Source organism: Dendroctonus ponderosae, unplaced genomic scaffold (genome assembly GCF_020466585.1).
Source record: "Dendroctonus ponderosae isolate FM_Combo_2020 unplaced genomic scaffold, Dpon_F_20191213v2 Dpon_F_20191213_250, whole genome shotgun sequence".
Classification (NCBI taxonomy): Eukaryota; Metazoa; Arthropoda; class Insecta; order Coleoptera; family Curculionidae; genus Dendroctonus; species Dendroctonus ponderosae.
Window position 1 is genome coordinate 1,787 of NW_026018459.1, and position 26,018 is coordinate 27,804.

A 26,018-nucleotide genomic window follows, 5' to 3' on the forward strand; every position below is an offset into this window, starting at 1 on the left:
TGTAGTTTCAAATTTACGTCGGAAACTCGCGCAGCCATCGCGACGGCAGTCTATCGATTCCCCAGCCGGCGTCTTTGGCGTCGCGCCGTTGCACCGTTGTCAGTTTTAAGGGACACGTGAGAGTGACCCATGAGGCTAAAGACGCGGCAGCGTCGGGCGATGATTGAATGAGCAATGAGTGAATTTTGTTAATTAATGTTGTAATTTACAAAATTAGCGAGTTCAACACTCCAAACGCCCACTGGCGGCTAAATTATAACTACACTTTGACTAGGAAAATTTGACACCTATTTTGATTAAATGTCATTGTGACTTATTTTGTTTAGTTCTAGTTTAGTTTAGTATCAGCTTTTTCAATTCTTTAAAGAAAGAGTAACGTATTGAAACGTGTGTAAGTATTGTCTTATGTTATAGACTTAAAAATAAAGTAATGTCAGGAAGGTATTCGTGATTTTTGTAGTTAATAATACCAAGTAATGTTGACGTTGAAATTAATTTTGAATTGATAGAAACTGGAAATGGTCCAAACGGGAATTTTCTTTTCGGATTCTTTAGTAGCCTAATACAGGGTTAATCATGTTGTGCGCAACCTAAGATTGGGCTCAAACTTCTGTAGGCTCATTTCTCAACATATTTTGTGATATACATAGTGTTTGTAATTTTCAAAATCCTAACATTAATGTGTTGATCGGTCCATCTGTTCTGTTCTATCTGTTATTTCGATAAATATTTATCAAAATAACAACATGCCTTAGAAATGAATCGTATCCAGGGCGATGGGTAAACAATAGATACATTCGTATGCGTACGTCAGTTTATTTCTGACTTTAAAAATTTTACTTTGGCGGTTTCCAAAATGGTAAAGTTAACGAAACAAAAAAAAATATAATTCTGTGCAATGTTGGGTTTGATGATAGAACACAGACCCCAAGAGAAGCATCTCAATTATTTCATGAAATCCATGATCGTCCTGTAATATCCTATATAGCTGGTAAGTAGGTACGTGGTGCTAGAGATGAACATGAATAAATTGACGGTTTTACTTTCTTTGGAAGACAATCCATGTACTTACCATTCTTTCGTAGATGGGGGCCCATTTACACATGCGAAAATCTGTTGTTCACCGAATAGTTCGAAAACGCAAATACCATTCCTATAAAGTTATTCCAGTGACAAAAGTTTTTTTCGCCACACTTTTCGATGGCAAGAGTATCACTTTTACCCATTACAAATTTTCTTCATCCCGTATGGAAAGTTATAACTTTGGCCACGCACGCTGACAGTTTAACAGTCACTGACTGTCAGTTGACTGTTCGGCAAGATTTTCAAATTTTTTGAGGATAAAGAAAAATAGTATACGGTACTCGAGACGAAAGTCGAAGCAGTGGCGGAACTTCGACTTTCGTCTCTTATACCGTAATATAGAAATTATTTCTCCGTTAAAACTATTCTGGCTCTTTGGACGATTATGTTAACCGACAAAATTGTCGGTTCACAGCCATTATCCCCAAAAAATAAATGTCTGCGGAAGAATGATAGAACCATTTACCATTTTTCTTTTAACAGTTTGAATTGAGTCATTCATTAATGATTGGTGTGTTTATTCCAACATCCATTAGATGCAGACTCTTTTGAGGCAAAACTGATTTTGCAGCCAGATGATGCTCCTCCTACACGTAAATTTTTGGATGAAACCTTACCAATTCGCGAATAGGAAGAAAGGGTCTTATTAAATGCCCTCCTACATAGCCAGACCTAACTATAAGCATTTAGACTCACTGTACCTATGTCTAATTTCTCGCCATTTTGTGTCCACATCCTTAATAATATTCAAATAAAAATTTTAATAAACTTTTCCATATTTTTCATTAGAGTGTGTCCTTGACAAAACGGAAATTGAAACCTCTTGTGACCCAGACGCCCGATTGTGACCACGACTCTCTGACCATCATTGCGGTAACCTACCGGGTAGTTGGAATGTGTTGAGTTTTTCCGTTCGTCCCCATTTGGCTATTTAGTAGGAATCCATTATTTCAAGATGGAATTTGCAGCATTACACCTTCTTAATCAAGCCCATATAAATATTCTGTACTTCAAGTTTCTCTGCGGTCGTGACTTCCTATCTATCTCTCAATGTTACTCCGCGTATTGCATTATTACGCACTTTTATTTCTATTGTTCTAAGTATTAGCTTAGCTTTAAATGCTTCGGCTGATGTTTCTCTGGAGTAGTTAAGAATAAGTTACTGTTACATGTCTGACATATGCGGAGCGGAGTTTGGGTTTTTTTCATATGAATTTTATTTGGACGTTCTGATTTACTTGCTATCTTTTTTCTTTATCAATCACGATTTTTTAGCAAAATTTCCATAAATGATTAACTGCTTGGTTGTCCATTGGAAGTTTACAACTAACTACGGTTTTCCGATTATGATTTAGTGCGTCTATATCTAAGAGCTTCCACATTCTCTACCAATAACATGAGTTCGACGGTTTTTGGCCCAATTCGATATTTAAACTTCAAGAGTTTCATATATTCAATAATTTGTTATGTAATAGAAGTTTTGGTACTCTTTTTAGTCAAATTATTGGCTCTCCACTACCCTCAATTCCTGTGTGCGGGAACCCAAAGCAAGATGACCTCATTTTCCGTGGATTTTTGCGTGAAAGTTGTTCTCGCAAAGCTACATTTCCTGCTGCTTTACATTTTTCGTCCATGTCAGATGCGAAACGCTCTCCAATAGCATTCTCTCACCAACACCCGGTTGGCCATTTGCATCCATCTGAAAATACCTTGTTAAAACCCCAAGTTGTTCCTGATCTAGGGTCCTACACACCTTTAAGGATTTCGTAGTTTATTGACAGCCTCCTGAATGTGCCTGTTTCAAGGGAGTTTGCAATCTAATGTTATTGCCGGAAGTTGAACTTCTTCTTAATGTGTGCATAAGTGTTATTGCCAGAAAACCTGAATTGTTTTGGATCATTGAAGTGCGTCAACTTTCCTTTTCTTGAGAATCGACCTACAGTCGTTTTCCTTGGATTTATAGCCCGTGATAGGACGATATAGATGTGGTCCTCCTTCAATTATTAGTGGACACTCGGATTCTTACAAAAGTTCTATCAGCCACAAAGCACGCAATCAACTAAGACCAAAATTTCATGGTTGCCTTGATGTTTGCCCTGGAATGCACAAATATGAAACGGTCGTAATCGTTCCCTAATAGTAGGTAATTATAATTCATTCAATTTTTCGAGTCAACGTCATTTGTTTATAGAAAACGGTTCTTTGGTGTATCGCATTTGCGAAAATGTTTTTTTTTACTTTTAAACTCTAAAGCAGTAACAATAAAGGATTAATGCACACAAAAGTTTCCTCTTGCAGAAGGCCGCTCACACTTTCTTTACATTCTCAGCACCCTTAAGTAAGAATTAAGTGTACAATTTCCCCAATTAGAATTACATTGTCAAGGTAAATAGTTAGTTTCCATGCGGAAACATAGCATTATAAATAAACTAAAAATACTATTTGAAGATAAGGATAATATTTCAATTTAGCTTTTTCTCCTGCAAATTTATCAGGTATATAGTGCAAATGCATTAGATAAAATAGGTCGACGATGGTTAGAACATAGTAAACTATTGTAACGATTAGGATAAATTAAACTAACTAAACGGTGTAATAGGTAGGTTTGTTCGAGACCCCGCGTCGATTTTTTAAATATGAAAAAATTTATGATTTTTCAATATTCAGTATAAATTCTGAAAATTAATCGCTAGGTTGTGCAATTCTTATAAGTGCACACAACAATGAGTTATGAGTTACAAAAAACACCGATTTGAGCAAAAATATATCTACTTAGGAAAATTCGTTCTCATAAAGCTTAAACAGCAGTAAACCTGAGAAAACAGCCCGGAAAAGCGAAAAGACGATTTCCATTTTCCAGGAAATTGGCAATCATCGTTTGTTTGCTGACGACTTTGTGCTCTGAAAATCACAATAAAAAGACTCGTAATGTTGTGCACAATAACTGCTGAATAATGTTTCAGCCCTTCTTGACGTTTTAAGTCGTATTTCCTTTTTAGCCCTTCCACGATTGACGACAAAGCTTGTCTCGTTAAATCCATTGGATTTTGAATTATTTAAAATTAACGTTATTGGCAGCTCGTTACAAAACCATTTTAAAGTATAAAAGGAAAATAATTTTATACGATTGAGATTATTTTGTGGCTATCTGATTATTTTGTGACAAACTGATGTGGTTTATAGTTTTTTGCAATAAAAAGTGTTTGTTAAAAGTAAAAAAAAAAAATTGAAAGAAAGAAAATAAATATGAATTTTTATTTTAGCCGAAAACGATGCATTTCAATATAATTCCACAAATATAATTTTATTTCATATATAAAATTACAATTCTTCCTTGACATACATTTCTTGCTTAAAAGTTTTTGGAAGTTGAATTTTTGGAAATCTTTACAATTAAGTAAAATGAAGTAAACTCTTAAGCACTCACCTTGATTACATATTTGATCATATTGCTTTGTTAATGTTAATATATATTTAAAATTATTAAATAAGGTAGGTTAGATTGGCTATGTCAGATTTCTGCAACAATTAATGGAACATAATATTATTTTTTTTTTATAGTTTGAAAGGCAGTTTATCTTCGTTTATCCGTAGCTCCTAAATTTTACCAAATTCTTGGGTCCTTCCTCACGAGGCTAAAGCTGCTTACAAAGGTAGTTTCGAAGGCAAATCGACAATCAACATTGTACCTACAGCTTATCAAAGATAAAATTATATTTAAAACTCAATTACAATCCCATGCACATAACCTTTCAATAACTGGTTCTAGGAAATGTTTTTAATCACGAATTAGGTACGTAAATGCTAATCAGTACTATCATAAGGATAAATATTTCTATTGGAAGGCGTTGCAAGATGCATATTTAAATAACACCTGATAAAATCGTCGACAATAGCTAGAACAAAACTACCGCAATTTATTTATCCAGTTCGTAAATGTAATAAAAACCAACTGGGAAAATAAGTATGTTCGAGACTATATGTTGACTTTTATAGAAATACATTAGGTTTTGTTTTTCTTATACGGTCAGAAAATATCAGGGCAATAAGGGGAAATGGGCAAAAATGATAAAAATATAAAGCCTAGTCAGTTTAGCCTGACTTTAAACTGTGCCTAATAGAGAAGGCTGTATAAAAGCATCGTAAAATATTCAGTTCAAAACCAGACAGAAAACAAAGAAATACATTTTAATGTCTTGTTACTGTTAAATTTCTTGATGATGATAACGAATTATTTACGACAATAGATTAATGAGAAAAAAATTCAAGTCGAGGAAAAAGAATATTTTATATTTTTTGCCAATTAGGTTTGGAAAATGCTGTCTTACACTGCACGCCACCTACCAAAGCTGGTATTCTTCCGCTTTACCTTTCTGTTGCATATGCCGTGCAGATGCACATTATTTGTAGATTTTTATCATTTGCTAACTTGCATCATCTTCAGGAAGGCTGATTAGCTGCGCTATTATTAGCTCTGTATTGCTTGTGGAGTTTCTACAAACTGCTTTGCGACCTCCTCCCAGTACTTACTGTTCTTGCGAGGTTCATCCCTCGAAATCCACCCTTCCATCATCCGTTCTTGGGCATGAAAAGTTTCATGCTGGTTCTCGCCAGTCACTAGCACTCGTTTTGGCCCTTAGTTTTCCTACATAGTCTAGCACCCATTGTGACTTAAGTGTGCACGATTATAGGGGTGTGATAATTGTGGTCTACTACCGCTTAAAATTATATGACGCTATGTAAATGTTCAAATTGAACGCCTTTCTGTTGAATAGATAATAAGCATCTTCTACTCACAGAGTTAGAGCTATTAATTAGTTCGACTGGGGGATTACTGCAAAAGCTTGCACAGTATCTTCTAGTAAACTTTTACTGTCTGAATTATTGTTGCTTTAAATAAAGGTTCTTTAATTTGCCCCGCATGAATAAGTCTTTGCGCATTAGATCCATTGACCTAGCAAGCCAAGATATGAGGACCCTCGTGCCAATCCAGTTTTGTCTCCTCGGTTAAAAAATCGGTTGTAACCCTCACATTCTTCCTCAGAGAAGCACGCTTTTCATCAAGGTGACAATATAAGCTATTAGCAGTAGTAAATATTCATACAAATTATATTACAGAGGTATTGACTTCATCAGTACAAATACCATTTATTGAAAAATGCTCGTTCTGTCTGCATCGCATTACATACTACTTGCAAAATCGTAATCTTCTAGAAGCTCCCCTTTCACGGAGTTGATGAACACTTTTTGTTATCTATGGTTTAAAATTTTTACTTTTTAATAATCTTATTCAGATTTTTGGAAAGCGTGTTATATTCACCATTCGATATGAAGTTTTCGGATAATCTTAAGACTTTTCCAATTACATTTAGCTTCTCAATATCATTGTCTCGATTGAGATAGTAATATTTCGATTTTGACTTATTAAAGCTTCTGTGATCCGGATGACCTCTTTGAGGGAATGTATTAAAATATAGATCGCAAGCAGCTTGAGAATCCGATAGTGCAGATATTTTGTTTAATTGCGAACGAAATATTTGTTAGTTTTCTTTGACCAGATTAATGTAGCCTACTTTCGAAACCTGTCAGTTTTTTTTAAAAATAGATATGAAATACACAGGGGGACCAATAGACGGTCACACATTACATTGTTACAAAATTGAAAGTTTAACTTTCTTAGAGAGGCTCTAAATGGATAAGAAGTTTTAAAAAATTGGGGCTGACACAACAATCGCCATATGGTAAAAGTTAGAGCGATCAAAAGCATGTTTTGATTTTATTTGATTTAAAGAAATATCAGAACATGCGAGCAAATCAATAAGGGTGCGAGTATTTTTTTACATTTTTAAGCACAAACCTAGATACTTTCGATATGCCACGCTATGGTTAAAACATAGTTTTCCAGATATAGACACTTAAAGGTGAAAACAGCGTCGCATTTGGAACAGCAGTGTACAAAAGAAATCATTTATCGAGGGATCCAGGAACAGCGTGACAACAAATCGGCTGCAAAATAGTTTAATACTAAGGCACTCTTATACGAATGTAGGCAATTATTTAGACGCAGTGGTGCACTTGAAGGGTCACCTAGATCACCTGACTTGAGATCAATTAACTTTCCTGTTGGGGTCATATTAATGCACAATTTTACAAGTTCCAACATTAGCTCAAGACATGACAACAAGATTAAGGCAAAATTTTCGAAATTTTTCAATACAATCTTTAGAAACGGTAAAAAAGTATTTTACGAATAAAGCTAAAATGTGTGTGCATATTGAGGGGGACTGTGAAAACAGCTCCTATTAAAAATATTAGTTAACTTTATTTTTAGGCTGTAATTTTGATTGTCCTTATTTGTCACTGTTTCATTAACTTGTAGTTAATTGTTGTCAGAATACTTAATCATCTATTAAGTTTAAATAATTAATAAGGAAGTAGCGCAATAGAATTTAATGTGCTGCTCTGGGGTTTTCTTCGTCTACCTACTGATAATAGTGTGAGTTTATTGTTGTTCTTTGTGACTGTTTTAATAGAAAATCTATCAAATAAACTTTTTAATGCTTCGAGTCTCGGTTTTCTTTCTGGGCTAAAATATTGAATGCTAATAATGATTTGTTTTTTGGCATTCTCCGATGATAAAACCCATATTAACAGTTTCGTAGGTAGTGAGATTTGTGCTTACCGACATAAAATAAATACTGTGCTGAAAACTCAGTTTTGTGAAGCAATATTATTTGTAATTAATTGATGCTTTAAAAACAGAATACAAAAATCTGTGAAATTTTTCACTGTAAAATGTAGCAATTTTAACCTGCCGAACAGTCATAAACAATTAAATTTTCATCTTAATAACGCCCAGGGGACACTGTATTTAAGAACATTTAGAATTGATCAAACTACTTAGAGTTTGTAATAATGGAACATTTGCGTTTTATAAATTTAGGTATTTTAAATGAGCGTTAATTTTGAAACATTTGTGTATGCGATTTTATGTGTAAATAAGACCCAGTGCAGTAATCCATTTAAATTAAGCTGGAAGGAATTTGGCATGTAGAAAAAATATCATTAATAGCATGAATGAATCGGGATTAATAATATTTATATTTTCTTTTTTTTTTTCACTTGTACCAAATATAACAATATAACATTAAAGACCTTCGTAGAGCATTAATATGAAACTTAAATAAAAGAAATTGCTATAAAATGCACCAGATAAAATGATAAATATCAAGAAGCGAGGACGAGCAGTATAAATTGATGTATGATCTAAACATCAAAATGGCGAACAATACCATTATTTATCGGGCTAAATCATCGAAAAATTATATAAAGTCACCGATAACGCAGATATCGATCAGAATGTCCACAAAACTGCGTAAAAAAATTGAACTTTGAAAAAAAATCAAAAACACCCTTACGATAAGGAAAAAGGGATAACTAACTGATTGAGGTCTCGAATTCCAAAGGAGTTTTCAAGCGAAAAACACCTTTTGTACGATTTGGATTTCGAGACCAATCATCAGTAATAATTCGATTTCTAAATTGTCTACAAAACTTGCTTATTTATCTTATCAGATCAAATTAATGTATTATTTTTATCTATCAGCGGCTTTACACTTGTCAGTATTAATCAAGACGCACCGAGAATCGTCGATTAGTTCATGCGTTAGTATTCAATCTTTTAGTTGGAAAACTTTTTCTACCCGCACATTACGTGCTGGTGATATCGCAAAATTGTGCAATATTCTACATAATTATTCGGAAAACTGAAAATAGTATGACGTATTGCAAAGCTGTAGCTATACACTTTTCCTATCGCGGAACTATTATAAGGTAAGTTTCCAAATTTAATATTTGTGCACATTCAACATGTGTTTGATTTTTAGATTTCCGATCTTCATTCAATGTTGATTAAGCCATTTTTGCTTATCCACTTCGATTTTATACCAAGTTTCACCATTAATCTGATGATAGATATTCAGGTGATTTTTTCTAATCGTATTCACTCATACATTCAATTCAGATTATAATTAGTAACCCAAGCGTTTGTATTTACTGCAGTTATTGATGGTATCTAATAATTTCGCTCTTCAATTAGCAAAGTCTGTAATATTACATGTGGGCCTTGGTCCGACATGTTGGTCTTTGTTAGTGTATTGTTTAGATCGTTTCTAATTTACACTTTTTTCAAGTTAATAAAATTTTAAAGTTCGGTTAGTCTACTGATTTCGGGGTTTTACTAAATTAGCTTTATTAGTGTTATCTGAAAAATGTCCACGAAATTATGGAACCGTTGATATCTAGGACAGAGTGAGTTTTATCTGATTGAATGCAATTTCTCTACCATTTGAATTTGAAGTGAGAATTCAATAAGGGTGATTAAATATTGACGTTTAGGTAGTACAGAAAAACTAGTAAAAAAATATTTTTTATTAAAAACTGAGATATTTGTAAAAAACTAGATAATAAATTATGCAACACTGTTTTTCAAGGTAATCTGCCTCACTAACATTAATATATATAATAGTCAAAAGTTTCGAACGTTTTTTTTTGGCGTGCAAACGAAACGAGAATGTTGCCTCATTTTTTAGAAGATCATTTAGAAAAAATATTGAACGAAGTTTCTTTGGTTATTTGACCGCGTATTAGCTTCCAACGTGAAGTGCCTCTTGAGTTCTCAAATAATGTTTGTTTTAAGTTTGAATGTTAAATTCTCGAATAACACATTTCGGCAATACCCGGATTTTTGTATTTGGCGATGATCGAACCCGTTGGTTTATGTTACAAAAGTCGACACAAAGTGCGTTACTTGTTTCCATTCTTATGGCTGCAGCGGTCATCGTTATTACGTTATTTCATAAAAACGAATCATCGTTCGCTAAAATGCGCTAATTTTTAGCTGTCATCAAATTCGAAAAAACTCGTTTTGTGCAATACAGAGCTCAATTTTTTAAAACGACATGCGTTGCAAAACACTATATAAATACGGGCTCCTAGTGGTCCCCGTTTCCCAATTACCACGGTTTTGAATCCGCATTTTTGCGCCCGACAGCAAAGGAACAATTTTCTCAAAACTAAATTCGTTTAAATCAAGATTGTACTTGTTGTTGTACGTAAAATACGCAACGTTGCCGTCAGTTATCCTACTTCACATCTCTTATGGTTTTCGAGAACTCAATGCTAATACCCTGAATTTGGAACACCCTATATAAGTAGCAAAATAATAAGCAACTAATAGCAAAAATTCCATAAAAATAATTAATTAAATGAAGAACACAAACTTACGGCTGCCATAACAGCATTCTTTAAGTTCAATATTTAATTCGTTAAATTTATAAACGACTTAGTACGTACTTAAATAATGGCATTCGTCTTAATTATTTCATAATGATGTTTGATTTACGCCAACAGTTCTGAGTTAGTTCTGTATTATTCAAGCGCATAGAAGCAATAACTTTCTTTTAATTACTTATTAACGGAAATAATTTAGCCAATGATTATATACAACTTATATTTTCATTCGATTGTTACTAAATTAAGTTATCTTTAGTTCCATGTGCAAGAGTTACCGACGCTGAGTTTGCACACAAATAAATCGTTCAACTGAGTTAGTTTTTAGCGGAGACTGAGTCTGTAAGTATACTGTTTTCGATAGCCTATTGTACGTTTACTGTTCGAATTAAATTATATTTTTTCAAAGTCAAATTGGACTTATCACAATCTACTTCCGCACGTTTATGCAGGCTCAAAATTTTATCAAAGTAATTTTTATGGTTTGATTTAAGTGGGTTATTTGTGAGTCTGAGAAAAAATTGGAAAAAGTCATATAAATGTGCGACTAATTTATTTTATTATGATTACTTCAATGTGAAAATCGTCTTGGTGCTGTATGTAGTGCCGAAGATATTACAAAACTTTTTGAACTCATAACATGAGAAAACCTATTCCAACGTACCAATTCAGCTTCAAAGAAGAACATTTCACTAGCATCATACATCCACTCTTTGCCTTGACAGATAACTTGAATAGTACGCATATATTACAACAAAAAACAGCCAGCTAATTTACGAAACTCAGAACTTAAAATACCTAATTTATATCACAGTTAACCGACTTGAATACGCGTTGACAACAGCCCTTCTCATATGATAATAGAAATACAAATTATTAATCATTAGGAAAGTCGGGTAAACACAAGTCTCAAAAATAATCAGCCATAGTTATCAACATCTTAAGAATCGATTACTAAAATGAAAGAAGCAATCGAACCAACTTGTTTTGATTTGACGTTGGTCCCAGTTAGACACAATATTTTTATTGAAGCATTTGACAATTTTTCCAAAAAGTAATTAGAAACTCAAAAAAGGCAAAAGTGCTATTACAAGAACTTCTAAAAGCAGTAGAAGCCCAAAAATGATATGAATGTAATTTCAGTATTTGTAGCGCCGAAAAATTGTTTAAATTTTAGAAAGGAGAGCAAAATTAGAAGCAAAGAGCGATAACCCATCTGGAATTGAACAAAGCCCAAAAAACACCAACACGCTCTGCACTATACATAAGATTAGCATGTTATAGCTTTTCTTAAGATTTGTACAGAACCATTGTAATTTCACGGGGTTGCAGTATACCATTTATTTTAAAGTGAATTTTATAGTTAATAATTAAATTGGCAATATTTTAGTGACACGCAAAAATTTTTCTTTCATAATAATCGAATTAAAATTAAATTAAACACAATAAAGTAAGATAAAAATGGTTTTATTACTCCTTTTAATAACCGATTCCGCTTCCAACAGCAAAAAGATTGTGCAATAAAGCTGACAATTATAATTAAACTGTTGTAATGTATATCAGTTATTGTAAAAAAAAATGATATAAGTGCATTATAAAATAATTATTAGTACTTATTATTAGTACAGTACTTAATTTAGTAGGCAAAACGTATATAAAACAATTTTATAAGAAATATTTATAAATTATAAAAAATGTTTTTTGAGAGCAACTTCAGACTCATATTGAAACACAACTATCTTATAATCAAAATCTTATTAAATAAGTTTGCTGGTTGGGAATACTTTTTCGATATTCTCCATAATAAAAAATAATTTTAATTGTTAATTCACCTATTAACAATTCCGTTTTCCGTGAAGCTGCGTGATAAATGCGAATGAAACATAAATTTTGATTTATTCAATAATATAAAGAACAACAACTCAATTACATTAAAATGTTGGTGTAAGCGCTGAACAAAAATCTAATAAATACATAAGTGCAGAGACTAATTTGCGTGCACATTTTTTACGTCTAAAATGCATATTTGCAGAGTTTGTCAGAAAACCTATTTTACGAAGTTATGAATGAACCTTTAGTGTTGCCAGTTGACAAGTTAATTTAATTTAATGAACATAATTTTGAACATTTATAGTTAACTAATTTTTGGACTTAATGCCTCCTTACTCAGATACCTACTGCCCTCGTATAATTTGCCCTCATGCACTAACTAACATCTGTTTGAGACACTGTTTCATAGAATGTCTTGTTTTAGAAATATAAAACATTGTCAAATTAAATGTACCACCCGGTATATAGGAAAATCTACGAAACGCATAAACAAGCCCTCGTTAGTTTCATAACTTTTTCGCTTCTAGAGTCGATATAGAAACCTTTCGAAGGCCGGATTTGTTTGCTGCGAGAGTAAGAATACTAATATGATTAGGAGGGGGTGCCTACTATTAGAAGCCACCCTCGCATTGGACAACTTCAGTATATCGCTATTATCGCTGCATCTGTTTGCAACTTTTCTCCGCACAAATACTTACGTTTCAGTCCCCAGATTTGGAAAAATTGTGTTATTCGTGACAATATATTGATTGTAATTTTTTACAATTTGTTATATTCAATTTTGGTAAGCTAAACATGGTATAGCATTGTGGTTTAATTTTGAACTAGGAATTGGAGGAATTGCTATTAACATATGTCTTTCATGGAATTGTTGCAATTTGCGAAAGTATGGAAGACTTTTAAAATTATTGATTTGAGTTATTGGCGCGTTCATTTTACCGATATAGTCCTATTTGTATGTGTGATATTTTCGGTGAAATCTTTTCACATCACTGGGACCAAACGCTCAAGCCGGCAACCAGGCAGTATGGAAGAAAATCTGGCGAACGAATCTCGGACCCGAGTAAATTTTAATGAGGCGTTTAGGACGCCACTGCCACTAATAATGACGTCACCGCCAAATAGCTTGGGAGAAAGTACATATTTACTTCGGGGCGGAAACAGTTGCTGTCGCTCTTGCGCAAGTTGTCAAGCAGAATCAGTAGAGGCCCAACCATGTTGCTTATTGTTGCGGCTCCCAAATAGTCATAAGAGAAATGAAGCTTTCCCTATCATCTTCTCTCAATTCTCAACAATTCTGCAAACTGCTGCTCGGAAGATTTCAGTAGAGGTTCTCCCGAACTATCGGCGCAGATCTTTCATCCATGACTTTCGTCGCAGATCTTTCATCCATGACCAATAATTAGCCTGAGTAGTTCGTATCGACTTCTCAGGCTAATTATCGGTCATGATATATCTGTCCGATGTATTCCAGTTTGCGCTCTTTGATGGTCTGCAGCAACTCCTTCCCCTTGCCCATCCGATCAACTACCTCAGCATTCTTTTTTTTAACCCAGGATATTCGGAGAATGCGTCTGGGTAAAAACATTTAAAATTCTTCCACACGAGCGTCCAATGTCGAGCTAAGAGTCCAGCATTCGGAGCCATAAAGAAGTACAAAGAAAATATAACACCGCAGCATTCTGACTCGGAGCTGCAGGCTCATCACGGCTGATAAAGAGGCGCCTCATCTCTGCGAATGTGCCCCTGTTAATTCTTGACAGGATCTCTTTCTTTGGGTCGCTTGTTTCGTTGATAAGAATCCCAAGCTATTTTATGGATGGTACTCGTTCTACTAGAATTCTGTTGACGAGGCTGTTTAACGACTGTTTAACGACGAGGGTGCTGTTGACCCTGATACCCTCAATATCGTCAGCGAGGGCCTCTCTGACGACAGAGTATGGAATCTATCACAACACTGAGTTCTGCCTGACATGATCCGCATCATCAGTTTCGCTAAATGTTTGTTGTGTGAGTGCCCAAACAGAATCATGAATATTTGATGATTATCCATAAAGTTCTGTCTTCTTAATTTCCCTCCAGCCGTTACGTATCTTGGAGTCGCAACACTATGGTACATGGTGGGCCTCTATGGATTCTTCTTGAACATTCAAATATTAAATTTTTGAAAGTTTTTATTTCTGCTTAGCACCAATATTACTGCTTACATCAATATTATTGCACTTATCTAATCCAAAAGTAAGGGATTTTGTATCGTTATCTAACTGGAGCTAGATATTTAGAGTTTTTGCAAAACACTTTACACACATTTAGATGATACCTAAATATCTGGAAAAGCAATACTTAGATTGGAAACATTGGTCCTATAAAGTGACCACCGCCCGATATGAGGCCCAAGGACTTTTTGTGTGCGGTTTTATTAAAGATCAGGTATCATCTATCAAACATCTTCTATAAACATGGATCATTTTTTCCTTAAAAAACTTATGAAAAAGGGATATAAAAAACGATCTCAAATGTTTGCACTTCAATGGAGGACTTTTTCAACATTTGTGGTTATTTGGAGTAGCTATTAGAGCCTTTGCTGTCACTGATATATTTCGGCGCCATCTGTAAACAACTAAATAATATTAATTTCATTAATCACCATGAACTAGCTTTAGCCAAAGATTAGTTTATTATATACATAGATTGAAAAGTAAGTTATTATTTACTGGGCATTTTTATATCTTGAGACTCACCCGTAGGGCAACCCAAGGGCACATTTTTTACTACTACCACAGATTTATTGTCCAAATTGATTTAGTTATTTTTTGCAATTCCTTAGTAGTTTTCTCAAGTTTCGCATTATGAGGTGAAAATAGATTTAACCTGAACTCACAGAGATAGAAAATATTTAAATACGGAAAGACTTCACAATTTCTCATTGTTTTCCTATGTTTTTGTTTATTGTTATTATTTATCTGTGGAGAGAAATATGACTCTTCATTACGAGACTTACTCATGGAGTAAATAAGGGTGATTTCTCAGATTGGTAGTAAAAAAGTATATTCCTTCATGTTTTCACATTGAAACATCGCTTCCGGATTTGTAAACTTAAAAGTCTAATGTAGAAAGACGTAAAATTGATGGTTTTTGCATAAAGCATACCTAAAAGTATAGAAACCCGAACCACGCAATTTGAAACTGATATCTGAAGTCAAGCTTGTATTTTTCTAGAAATAAACCTTGCTATTTTTTGGAAAGCTATCTAAGCATCATGGTAATCGGGATAAAATATGCAGTTAAAAAACCAGAAAATAATGTACTTATGCGCGAATTTAAAATTTTTTAAATAGGGTCGATACCAAGAGAGATATTTTGATTAGTTAAGGTTACAAACTATATCTATAAATTTTTAATATTTCTAAAATGGACCGAATGAAATTTGGCAGCTTTTGTTCGATTTAACCGAACTTGCAACACTTTCGGTTTAGAAAATAGCAATAGTGGCCCTTAGCAAAAGGACCAACAAAGGATGAGCGATTGTCGTACAAAAAGACAAAATACTAATGTTAAAAGAAGCTTAATTGAATAATTTTTAATGCTGGAASKCCCCRAATAAATGAAAATAATTACACAGATAAGCTATCAATGGCTCTTTTTAGAGTAGATAATCTTGAAAGTAAAATCATCCCCATAATTTTTTGGGCATCGCTTCTGGGCACTCTGTATAATACGTTATTTTTTATTTGGTACGTTTATTTACGCATCTACTTTTGCCCCAATAGAAATAAACAAAAATATTAAAAATTACACTTTGAATAAAAATTATTTCTTGCATCGATTTTTTTCTTCAATAACTCACTTATCGTTTTTTCGTCAGCAATAAACAGCTGCGATATGGCAAGCGCGAGGTGAAGATAATTGACTTAAAACTTGCTATTGTTTTAAAAGTCGATGACATTATTGATAAATAATTGAATTAAACAGAACAAGATCTTGTCATGTTTCTTGGACGCTTTTTGGTTCACGCCAGTTCTTTGTACATATTTTTTGTGCGGTTTTCATGCAAGTGGGATCTGCAAATTATCATCCGCCTAAGGGCTAATTCAGCTAATTTTGTAAGTACTAACCAAATTCTGTTTATAAAATGTATTTGATTATTTTCGAACATTAACATATCCAAGTTAAATTGCTTAGTTTGATGCCATCATGACTACACGAATCGTTTTTTTAAATATTGCATTGTTTGACTGGCATACTTTACGTTCAATCAGAAAGATATATATTTCCGATAGAAATCGATATGAAGCAAATCAGTCTTTACTTAAATGTGCAGGAAATATTTTTATAAGCTAAATAAAAGTGCGTTTCCATAAAATGTAGATACACTGAGATATAAAGATATTCTGGAGTTAAAATACATTTCTAAATTCAAATGTTTTTTTATGTTAATAAGCAAAATATCAAATAATTGATGCAATCAACAATTGTTACATGTGTTTTAATTGGGTTTTATAATAAATTCGGTTGTTGTAACTTCTAAAGCGCTTAGCTATTCTGCTGCCTGCATCCATAAGTAATGATGTAGGATTTGTGATCTGAATCATACATTGCTTGATTTGTAAGCAAACATTGAAAACAATTTACCTGAAGCACAATATGTTGACAACATAGTATTGATAAATTGTTGAATTTTCATCGGACACTGAGACAAATTATTTAATAGTGCTATGAAGACTTTTCCTAAGTGCATAGGTAAAGATATCTAAAGCTTTAGACAGAAAAAAGCTGGACTGATGATCGGTTTTAAACAATTTCAGATTAAATCACAACTCGAATACATTTCAATAGACGAAAACTTAATATTTCGTATTTCTTTCAGAAGCGACGAAAAATTAATGTTAATTTTCTGTCGACAATGCGTTACTACAATTTAGATGGTACATATGAGGATTATCCGCTGGACAACAAATTTGGCTGGACTTTTGAAAATATAATTATCGATGAAGCATGTCCCGAATTAGAAGCAAACAATACAAATTTACGAGATATTTCCAGAGCAGAACGACTTGCAGCTCGAACATCAAACAAAGACTTGAGCATAAACGGCCTGTCGAGCATTTCCAGTTCCAAAACTAACGACTCGGACAATGGTTATGGAAGTGACTTAAGAGATTCGTATGACGGATTAAATTGCGAGGTAAATACCTTTTTTAATTTGACAATGTTTTAAGAATACTTAGTGATTCCAAAATGGAGTCATTTCTCTCTAGGTGTAGTCTGAGACGTTTTCAGATAAAAAAATTTGATCAGACAATTGCCTAGAAGGTTTTTGACTTCCCCGTAAACGATGGTTCATATATCAACAAGACCTAAGCATCATTTCACTGACGGCACTACATCTGTTATAACCCATAACATAAGATAAACATGTTTATTAATTATTTCTCGAGAACGGTAGAAATTTCCAGATATATGACACATATTGTGCCAAAGCAATGCTTCATTTAAATGAAAATTAGCACTAAGCTAAGTTTATTTAGAAAAACTTATTTTCTAACAATAGAAATTTATGGTTAAGAGTTGTGCTGTTACTTCATGAACACTCGTCATAATAAATAATTATATTTTCAGAGTCGCAAACCTATCAAAATTCTAAAAGTTAACACCGATATAAAAGAAGAAACGCCAAGGACTTTAACAATACCTCCAGAAACTGTGGAAGGTTTCAGGTGTCGACACTGTAGACTTCTTAGATATGCTGAAAATTCCGATATTCCATCCAAGGAAAAGCTGATGGCTTTAATAAACCCAGTGAATCCTGAATCAAAAGCATTACTAAGCGTTGTAAGCTATTCCAAATATAAACGACTCAGTGAAAAGGAAACCAACGAGAAAGTCTTTAGAACTCTGAATTTCAAAACAACTAATGCGCGCCATTTTATCAGTCATAATTCTCCATCGAGAAATGAAAGCCCGAACGAAGCTAGATGTCCTCGTTTGAACTTTCTGTTAACTGAGAGTGAGGCTGAGAATAGTGATAAGCAACTTGCATCTGAAATTCGAAACTATCATGAAACCAAGGAAGATCATATGTTGTCGCTAATGATGGAGTTAGTAATAACTGGTAAACTGCTAGGTTGCTTCTGTAGAGAATCTATAATACTCACAGATATTTGTTCTTGTAGATTTAAACAGTAGTATTGGAGATATGTCCGAACTGAATAATTTAGTGAATGATGTTGACCCTGCATCCGGAGTTATTGATACAAGCGATTTAGGTACCAGTATTCACAGTAGCATTGTGAGTAAAGAGGGTAGCGGCAGCCGAGAGAAGACTATTCAGAACAGTTATGTGGATATACCAAACAGGTACCCATAATTTCTCTAGTAATGTTACATTTAAATTTGAATGTTTATAAAAAAAATATTTATATTTTGAAGTTTAACCTATTAAAGACGGTACGCCGTAAGGCTGATTACAGGCTTGAAATAGTAGCTGATAAAGAGCTTCCATTATAAAATGAATTTTATGCAATATAGAAACTAATAAATTCCGATACCTATGCATTATTTTTAGGTCCAGTATATTAAGCAGCATTGGGTTGGGCGATGAAATAGACAGGAGTATAGAATATGTCGTAAACGAGAAGTTGGAAATGCGGAGGCAAATGAATGACATTAGAATCATATTTGAGGTTTGATAAAAGTAGCATTAGAATATTCAATAAAAAGAGTTAGGAATTTGTGCTTACAACTTGGGTCTTCGCGAAAAAGATTTTTGTGGACGTTTCACAAGACTGTTTATCTAAAAGCTTTCAATAAAGTGAAGCAATTCCTCAGGCTAACCCGTATTTCAGCATATATTGCGGTAAAGCGATCTCTTCGTTGTCATCCTCGAATTCGGTTGGAGGTGGTGGACTAAAAAATCAAAAAATCTAAGTTTTTATTGTTGGCTATTTAGAAACGCTTTCTGTCTGTTTAAATTTTGAGTAATATTTTTTCACTCCTTTTTAAAAAAATCCGGCATTTTTACCTTTGTGTTTTAAATGCTGATTTGAACAAATTTTCATCTTTTTCACATTCATTGGAAATGTTTTCAGTTGTTTAGAAAATTAATTTTATTCTACTTCTTTGGCGGCTTCGACCTTGACATAAGTTCCCATGTTCCATGTTATTAATAATCATAAGTTTTGTCTGCATTGTATTTTATGTTTTAACTTTACCTAATTTTCTGCATGGGAGTACTTTTAAATCGCAGTAAGACATTTTTGCAATTAGACTAAAGAAACTTTATGGTTAAAGTAGAATAGGCATCGTAAGCAATGTTGCAGTAATATAATTTTCATATTGTTGTTTGTTTTAGGATTGTGACCAAAAACTAAATTCCCTAATGGTCGCAGCGACATCCCTGGAATATGAATTACGAGAAACAAATTTCCTGGACAACCTCATTCACTTGCTCCAAGGAAATTTAGAAAAGGTTAGAAGCAAAATATTGCCGTTTCAGCTTTTTGAAAAGCTAGTGGGTAATGACGACATTGAGAAAAACCTCATATTATAGACTGGGGACGACCAGATCTGAAAAACTATCCAAGTAGACAATTATGTTTCTACCTACACAAAATTCACTTCCTTTCATGGAATTGTGATAAAACAATTATAAGTTCAAATCTATATGAAATGATATTTATTTGTATGTAATTCTATTTTTATAAGATGGTTATAATATAAAATTCCAATATTATTTTACTTCTACATTTGCTACCTTCATGAATCAGCAGACTTTATTCGCGGAAAATTATTGCCTGCTGTGAAATGTGAGAATAGACAAAACATTTTAAATTCATTTTTGTATACATTTTAGTTGTCTGTTTTGGTCAAACGTTGTATGGAGGAACAGAACTCTTAAAGCAGCATAATTGCTCTGAGAGTTGCAATTCATTGCACCAAAGGAAATATTTAAGAAAATGAAAAAGTTAATTACATAAATTAGTCATGAGGGCTCAATAGAACTACCAAAAATCGAAGAAAGAGAACTGAGGAAAACAAACATTTCAAAAGCTTGAGAAACACTATTACAGATTAACAGAACTTAAGAAACACTATAACAGGTCAGGACAGGCCACGACATCCAAGCATTCAGAAATTTTAAAACTAGATTGCACCTGAATTCGCAACTAAAAATGAACGGTCTTCCACAATTGATCAAACTAACAAGTTTGCCACTAACTGCTAGTTTGTGCCTGCCGTTATTTGTGCACTCTTTACGCTTGGCACAATTTGAGTCTTATTTTAATTCTGTTTATTCCGTGACACATTGGTGTATGTACGAGTTCTAAACACGATTAAGCACTTTTGAATTGAAATATCTCCAAGATACACTTTTAAATGATTCGGTTAACATCGGCATAGAAATACTGGAGAGCAACCTATTTTATAGGTTATAAATTAAAATTACATCTCAACAACACCTTATTTTGCAAGGTTTCAATAACATTTTTTTGAAAAAGAAATAATGATGTTAATTCAGTTACGGCCTGCAATTATTACAGAGAAAGTGAAAGACTTACTGGAAGACGCTTTAAAATTCTCAAACAATATCGCATATTGTGTGTATGTGTTCGTAGAATTGTAGAACTTACCTCTACTCTTTTGCTCTAACTATGGCCTTAAATACCATATAAATGGTAAAATCATAGCTTCTATTTAAATCCTCTTAGCTGCTTCCGGGTTTTTCTGCAGTTTTCTGATTACACCCATAGTAAACCGGTGATTTGTTGTCTTAGCAACGCTGAAATTATTTGATAGATATCGCAAAAGTGAATATTTAGTGGCAGAAAGATGGCAAAGAAAGGCCAGGCAGTTCAATTGCAAATTGAAGTTGCAAACGACGAAGAATGGGATAAGCTGTTACAGAAAGATGGGCTGATCAGTAAGTAAAATACCCTATTTTTCGTCAATAAATGACCAATTCAACTTGCTACATATGTAATTTGATCTAAACTGCTCAACAAAATGCACGTTACACAGCCAAATTCGCCCTGACTTTGGAACTGGATAAATTCTGATTGCTTCAAGCGATTTGGCTCTGCTTGCAGTGTTATTCAGCACGATTTGCGTTCTGTGAGTCTATGTTGTGGTAAAAATTAAGCACCGCAAATAAATTTTCTGCAGGGTAGCAAATGAAAAAGCGTAAAGTTCGACATGCTCCTGATTGAGCAAAATTCAGGGACAGGGTGGTTTCAAAAAATCAACTTTCTGGTCTTGCAGCGATAGTTTTCTGCTTTTGGTCCGATTTTTACGGTCTAGCTCTCATGTTGAAGGTAATCCTTCATGGACAATTTAGGACAAAAATCAATATACGGGGTTGCATAAAAAATGACCCAAACCTGAAATGCCCGCTAGATCTGTAATTCTAGTAGACTTTGGACTACCTACTGTGACGTTTTAGCTTCAACATGAGCCTTAAATTTTGTTAATCAGCTCAAAAGAAAAAAAAATATCCTTGCAATAACAAAACGTTGATTTTTTTAGATCGACGAATGATTATAACAAGAAGAAGAAGTTAGTGTGTACACACTGGATGAAATTCAATCAAACATGTTTATGTGATAAAGTGTGTATGCGTATAATTAAGGCGTTAATTATACACATACACAATTCATTACAGAAACTTGTTTGATTGAATAATTATAATATAAGTACGAATAATTATAATAACAAATAAGTAATTGAAAAACTTTTTCGAGATGCGAGGTTTTTCTTAATGCCTATCTGTTGTGTTGAAATCCAAAAAAATATATGCAACTGAGATAACATGGAGCTTCCAGCGATGGTGCATTGTTTCACTTGCTACCCTATAGAAATGTTATTTCAAGAACATTTTTTTGCTAAGACTAGCACTAAACAAAAAATAGTTGCCTAAATAACAGTTCAAACAGAAATCAAATCCAATCCAATTCCAAAATTAGTCGAAATTTGTTTGGGTGACTCATATTTTATTGAGCCCTTTCTTTGCTTATAATCTTAACTTGCTTAATCTAATTTGCCTAAGGTTGAAGATAGTGATTGCTCTAAATTATTATGCGTTTTCCAAAGGCTTCAACAGAAAAATGTTTTAAAATAACGTAATATGCCTTTAAGCTGTTAGAAATAAAGTTGAACCAATTATACACAACAAAAAACCATACATATAAACTTCATTAAAGTAGAATAATTATTTCCTTATACATTAACCGTTTTCTTCAAATGTAGCTATAATATAGATATTTTTACATTGATTTTAGTGCCAGAGGTTCATTTGCATTAAGAACTTAATTATTACCTTATTACTACTAATAAAATACATCTTGGTAATTTAAGCAATCGTTCATTTCAACTGCCTTCATGTTTAATATATCCTACCTATCAGAGCAGAAATATTTTTAAGCACAAATTTAATTTTTAAATGGATTTATAAGTACAGTATTTGTACTAGAAGAAGTTTATGTGTACACACTGGGAAAAATTCAATAAAACAAGTTTTTTTGTAAGAAAGTGTGTATGTAATTATTAATTAAGGCCAAGCTCTTTCGACAATTACGTTATCATCAGGGCCGCTACAAGTAACGGTAAATACCCTGGAGAATATTATGCAGACAAAACCAAGCAAAAGGAAACGAGCACCGAACAAAACATGCCAAGCAATGGTCAAAAAATGTTTAAGACGGTCTAAAATGGTTAAAATTGTATTTGACAAACTTGTATAAGAAAACAGACTAAAGTTAAAATTAAAATAAAAACAGAAACAATTAAAATAAAATAAAGAACTTTACTGGTCGGCCCTATCAGTACGGCGAGCAGTCTGAAAAAGCTAGGGCAGGAACAGCTAAGAAGGAGATTCTCTCCTTTTTTCAACCCTGCAAAGTCCTGACCAAATTATCAGATGCTTAAAAACTAATAAATAAACATTGTTATCGAAATGGAAGATTCCTCAGTTAAATTAAATTTGAACGTATTTAAAGGGCACTGAAAGGGTTTGGCGACTAGCTTGGGTAGTTACTTGCCTGTAACTACCCAAGTTTACCCGGTTAAATTATTGTTATAGCAGCAACGATTTTAATTGAAAATGAGTTTTCAGTTGTGGATGTGTATTCTGAATGGTGCGGACCATGTTTAGGTATGCAGGCAAACCTGAAAAAAATTAAATTAGAAGTCGGTGGTGATATGTTACTATTAGCAGTGGTAAGATGTACTCGATTTCTAAGCCTCATCGCTTTAACCCTCTCGTTCTTCAGGCTAAGTCGGATGGTATAACAAGCCTGCAAAGATTTAGAAATAAGAGTGAACCAACTTGGATGTTTGTTTCGGTAGGAATGTTTTTTAAACAAATTTTTCAGCGGCATCAGTAATTTTCAATTTTTGTCCAGAAAGGAAAAATGATAAATTTAATGTTTGGCGCCGATGCGCCGAAACTGACAAGGTTAATATTGGATGAATTGAAAAAGGAACAAAGCGAACAAGCGGGCCAGCCGACAGATAGAATGCCTTTGGAAATAACGGAAATGGCAGAGGAAGAAAAAGTGCGATTTGAAGTTGCTGAAAGTAAAGAAAAGGAAAGCCAGTAAGTATAGCAAATACGTAATGTTTATGAAAGTGCTCATTGGGATTTAAAGTAAAAGCTGCAAAAATTTAGAGCAAAAGAAGACACTAAGAAGGCCAAGGAGCTTTTAGAGCGACGAACAAAAGAGTGTGCAAATATTGTAACAAATCTACCAAATTATGGCGCTGCTTTAATTTTTCCGTCTGCTAAAGACAAGTACAAAGAAATTCTCGGTGAGATTTTAGACGAAGCAGGATTGGATATTTACCAAACAGAAAAGGTTAGTAATGGACAATTCTGAAATTTACATTTATATGAATTAAACTTAGTCAACTTCTTCAAGAGACATAGTTTCAGTTGTGTCAATCAATCAGCCAATTAGTTAATTTCTTAAATTGTCTAAACCATAATTAAATTTACATTATTTTGACGATGTATTGCGCGAAACGTTCAATATATTTTCCTGCGTTCAGAAGTACTTGAGTAAGTAATGATAATTTTTGAAAAAAATTGGAAAAACATTCCGACAATGTATTAATTGAATGAGAAAATAGATGGATTAACTGACGACAGTGAAAATTTAGGTTCAATTTAACGAAGATATCATTAACGAAATGTGCTACTTTACGGACATATCAAAGGAGTTTACCGAGGAATCACTAGAAGAGCTGTACAACGACGAATCTTTAATGCTTTTGTTCAAAGAAAGTGCAAGAACCGAAATTGAGGACATTGATGATACAATTCTCAATATGATTTACGGTGCTATAAGAAAACCTCCTGGAACCAAGGAAAGTATTGCTCAGAAGCTAATTACTGAAGAAGAACAAGAGCAGGAAACACAGACTGAAGAAAAAGACAAAGGTAGTAGTAAATCACACATGTCTACGAAGTTTCGAGGATGTGAACTCAGTACACGCAGATTGGGGAAAATATTTCAGTTAAAAAAGAATCAGGCAACGTTGGAATTTGGGTTCCACCAGATGCATCAGTTCGAGCCACTGTTCTCAGAATGTTTTTCCCCAAGGTTTCCGGCGATTTTACTATTCCGGAACCCGCCCCTGAACCCGAACATTTAACCATTATATTTCCATTGAACAAAAAAGATGAGGTAAACAATAACTGGTTGATCACTCTTTCACAGCACTGAACAAAATTTAACGTAAAAATGACTGAGCTTAAGCATATTAACACATACAGGCCCTGCAAGTGATGCATCAATACCCCGACGAAATAATGAAACATGGATTGTTCACTAGTGAAAATTACGAAGACACAACGTTGGTAGCAAGAAACTTTAAGCAACTCGATAAGCTAGTTCCTAGTGAGAGAACATAGTAAGTTGATGAAAAGTATTTATCTTTTGGTCAGCTTTCGAAGCGTCCAGCTTAACTTAGTTTCCAATTAGATTCTAGTAAAGTCTATTCATACTGTTCAAATAACATTTAAACAATGGATACAGTTATTGCCCAAGTTTACGTTTCAATGCTGAATTCCTGATAAGATGTTAAAGATTCCCGTTAAGGTCTCAAATCAGCCGTGTCTGTCGAGCCAATTGGGAATCTTAGACACCCCGCTAAGCGGTACAACTGCTCGAATTTCATGACAAGCGTGAAAGCCTTGATGCAATTGGTGATTGTTTTCGTTTCCAAGCAGTTCACTTAACAGAATGCACTATATACCAAATGTCTACTACAAAGAGCATTGTTAAATCAGTAGGGCAACAATTGACTATTGAGCAAAAAGCAAAACATAACTGTGCTCGGCTACTTTTTTCACTGTTGAAAGTTTAAGTCTTTGAAGCGACCACCCAACAGAGCCGAGCACAGAGCGTGGGAAATATCCTGTTTCCCTCACCCGGCACTTCTGATTTCCTCTTTATCTCGAAAAAGTGACCAGAGATCATCAGTTCGTATTCACACCTCAAGTCGATCACAGTTTGTATTCTCACCTGAAGTCGAACATCAGTTTTGTATTCGCACTTCAAGTCGGCCACAGATTGTATTTTCACTCGAACACAGTTTGTTGTGTCTCCTCAAGTCGAACACAGTTTGTATTTTCACTCGAACACAGTTTGTTGAGTCTCCTCAAGTCGTAGATAGTTTGTAATTTCACCTCAAATCGTACACAGTTAGTTGTTTCTCCCCAAGTCGTACAAATCGGGAGTGTTTCGCCTCAAAGCAATACACATCGCAGACTCTGGCAGAGAAGTGCCTCAAAACCCAACCCGTAATTATTCACCCTC

General features: G+C 33.8%; 2 protein-coding genes and 1 long non-coding RNA gene across 4 annotated transcripts; all 3 read left to right on the forward strand.

Annotated features, from left to right (window-relative positions):
• The first annotated feature begins 796 nt into the window (after window positions 1-796).
• Window positions 797-1,854, forward strand: LOC125503705. The gene is made up of 2 exons (XR_007281025.1): window positions 797-991; window positions 1,620-1,854. It is a non-coding gene; the product is annotated as an uncharacterized LOC125503705 (long non-coding RNA).
• Window positions 1,855-8,696: 6,842 nt separating this feature from the next.
• LOC109539970 lies at window positions 8,697-19,936 on the forward strand. Of its 2 annotated transcripts, XM_019908057.2 has the most exons (7): window positions 8,704-8,916; window positions 8,970-9,065; window positions 17,072-17,389; window positions 17,824-18,316; window positions 18,378-18,561; window positions 18,770-18,887; window positions 19,556-19,936. In XM_019908057.2, exons 2-7 carry the CDS (start codon window positions 8,988-8,990, stop codon window positions 19,751-19,753), a joined length of 1,389 nt encoding a protein of 462 aa, XP_019763616.2. In that variant the 5' UTR covers window positions 8,704-8,916; window positions 8,970-8,987; the 3' UTR covers window positions 19,754-19,936. The 2 variants fall into 2 exon arrangements, with proteins under 2 accessions (XP_019763617.2, XP_019763616.2); XM_019908058.2 differs by lacking the exon at window positions 8,970-9,065 and having other exon boundaries at window positions 8,697-8,916.
• A 609-nt stretch (window positions 19,937-20,545) lies between these two features.
• Window positions 20,546-26,012, forward strand: LOC109539951 (thioredoxin domain-containing protein 6). The gene is made up of 8 exons (XM_048664436.1): window positions 20,546-21,124; window positions 23,312-23,415; window positions 23,469-23,540; window positions 23,601-23,794; window positions 23,867-24,053; window positions 24,358-24,637; window positions 24,715-24,884; window positions 24,974-26,012. The coding sequence occupies exons 1-8, from the start codon at window positions 21,034-21,036 to the stop codon at window positions 25,109-25,111; spliced, it is 1,236 nt and encodes a 411-aa protein (XP_048520393.1). The 5' UTR covers window positions 20,546-21,033; the 3' UTR covers window positions 25,112-26,012.
• The last annotated feature ends 6 nt before the right edge of the window (window positions 26,013-26,018 follow it).

Bases quoted from the DNA above. Each gene is read 5' to 3' on its own strand.
- LOC109539970 (XM_019908057.2), top strand. From the start codon at position 8,988: ATGTTGATTAAGCCATTTTTGCTTATCCACTTCGATTTTATACCAAGT. The intron at 17,390-17,823 runs GTAAATACCTTT...TTATATTTTCAG, and splicing joins ATGACGGATTAAATTGCGAG to AGTCGCAAACCTATCAAAAT. The intron at 18,317-18,377 runs GTAAACTGCTAG...TTGTTCTTGTAG, and splicing joins GATGGAGTTAGTAATAACTG to ATTTAAACAGTAGTATTGGA.
- LOC109539951 (XM_048664436.1), top strand. From the start codon at position 21,034: ATGGCAAAGAAAGGCCAGGCAGTTCAATTGCAAATTGAAGTTGCAAAC. The intron at 23,416-23,468 runs GTAAGATGTACT...CTCGTTCTTCAG, and splicing joins ATATGTTACTATTAGCAGTG to GCTAAGTCGGATGGTATAAC. The intron at 24,054-24,357 runs GTTAGTAATGGA...GTGAAAATTTAG, and splicing joins ATATTTACCAAACAGAAAAG to GTTCAATTTAACGAAGATAT.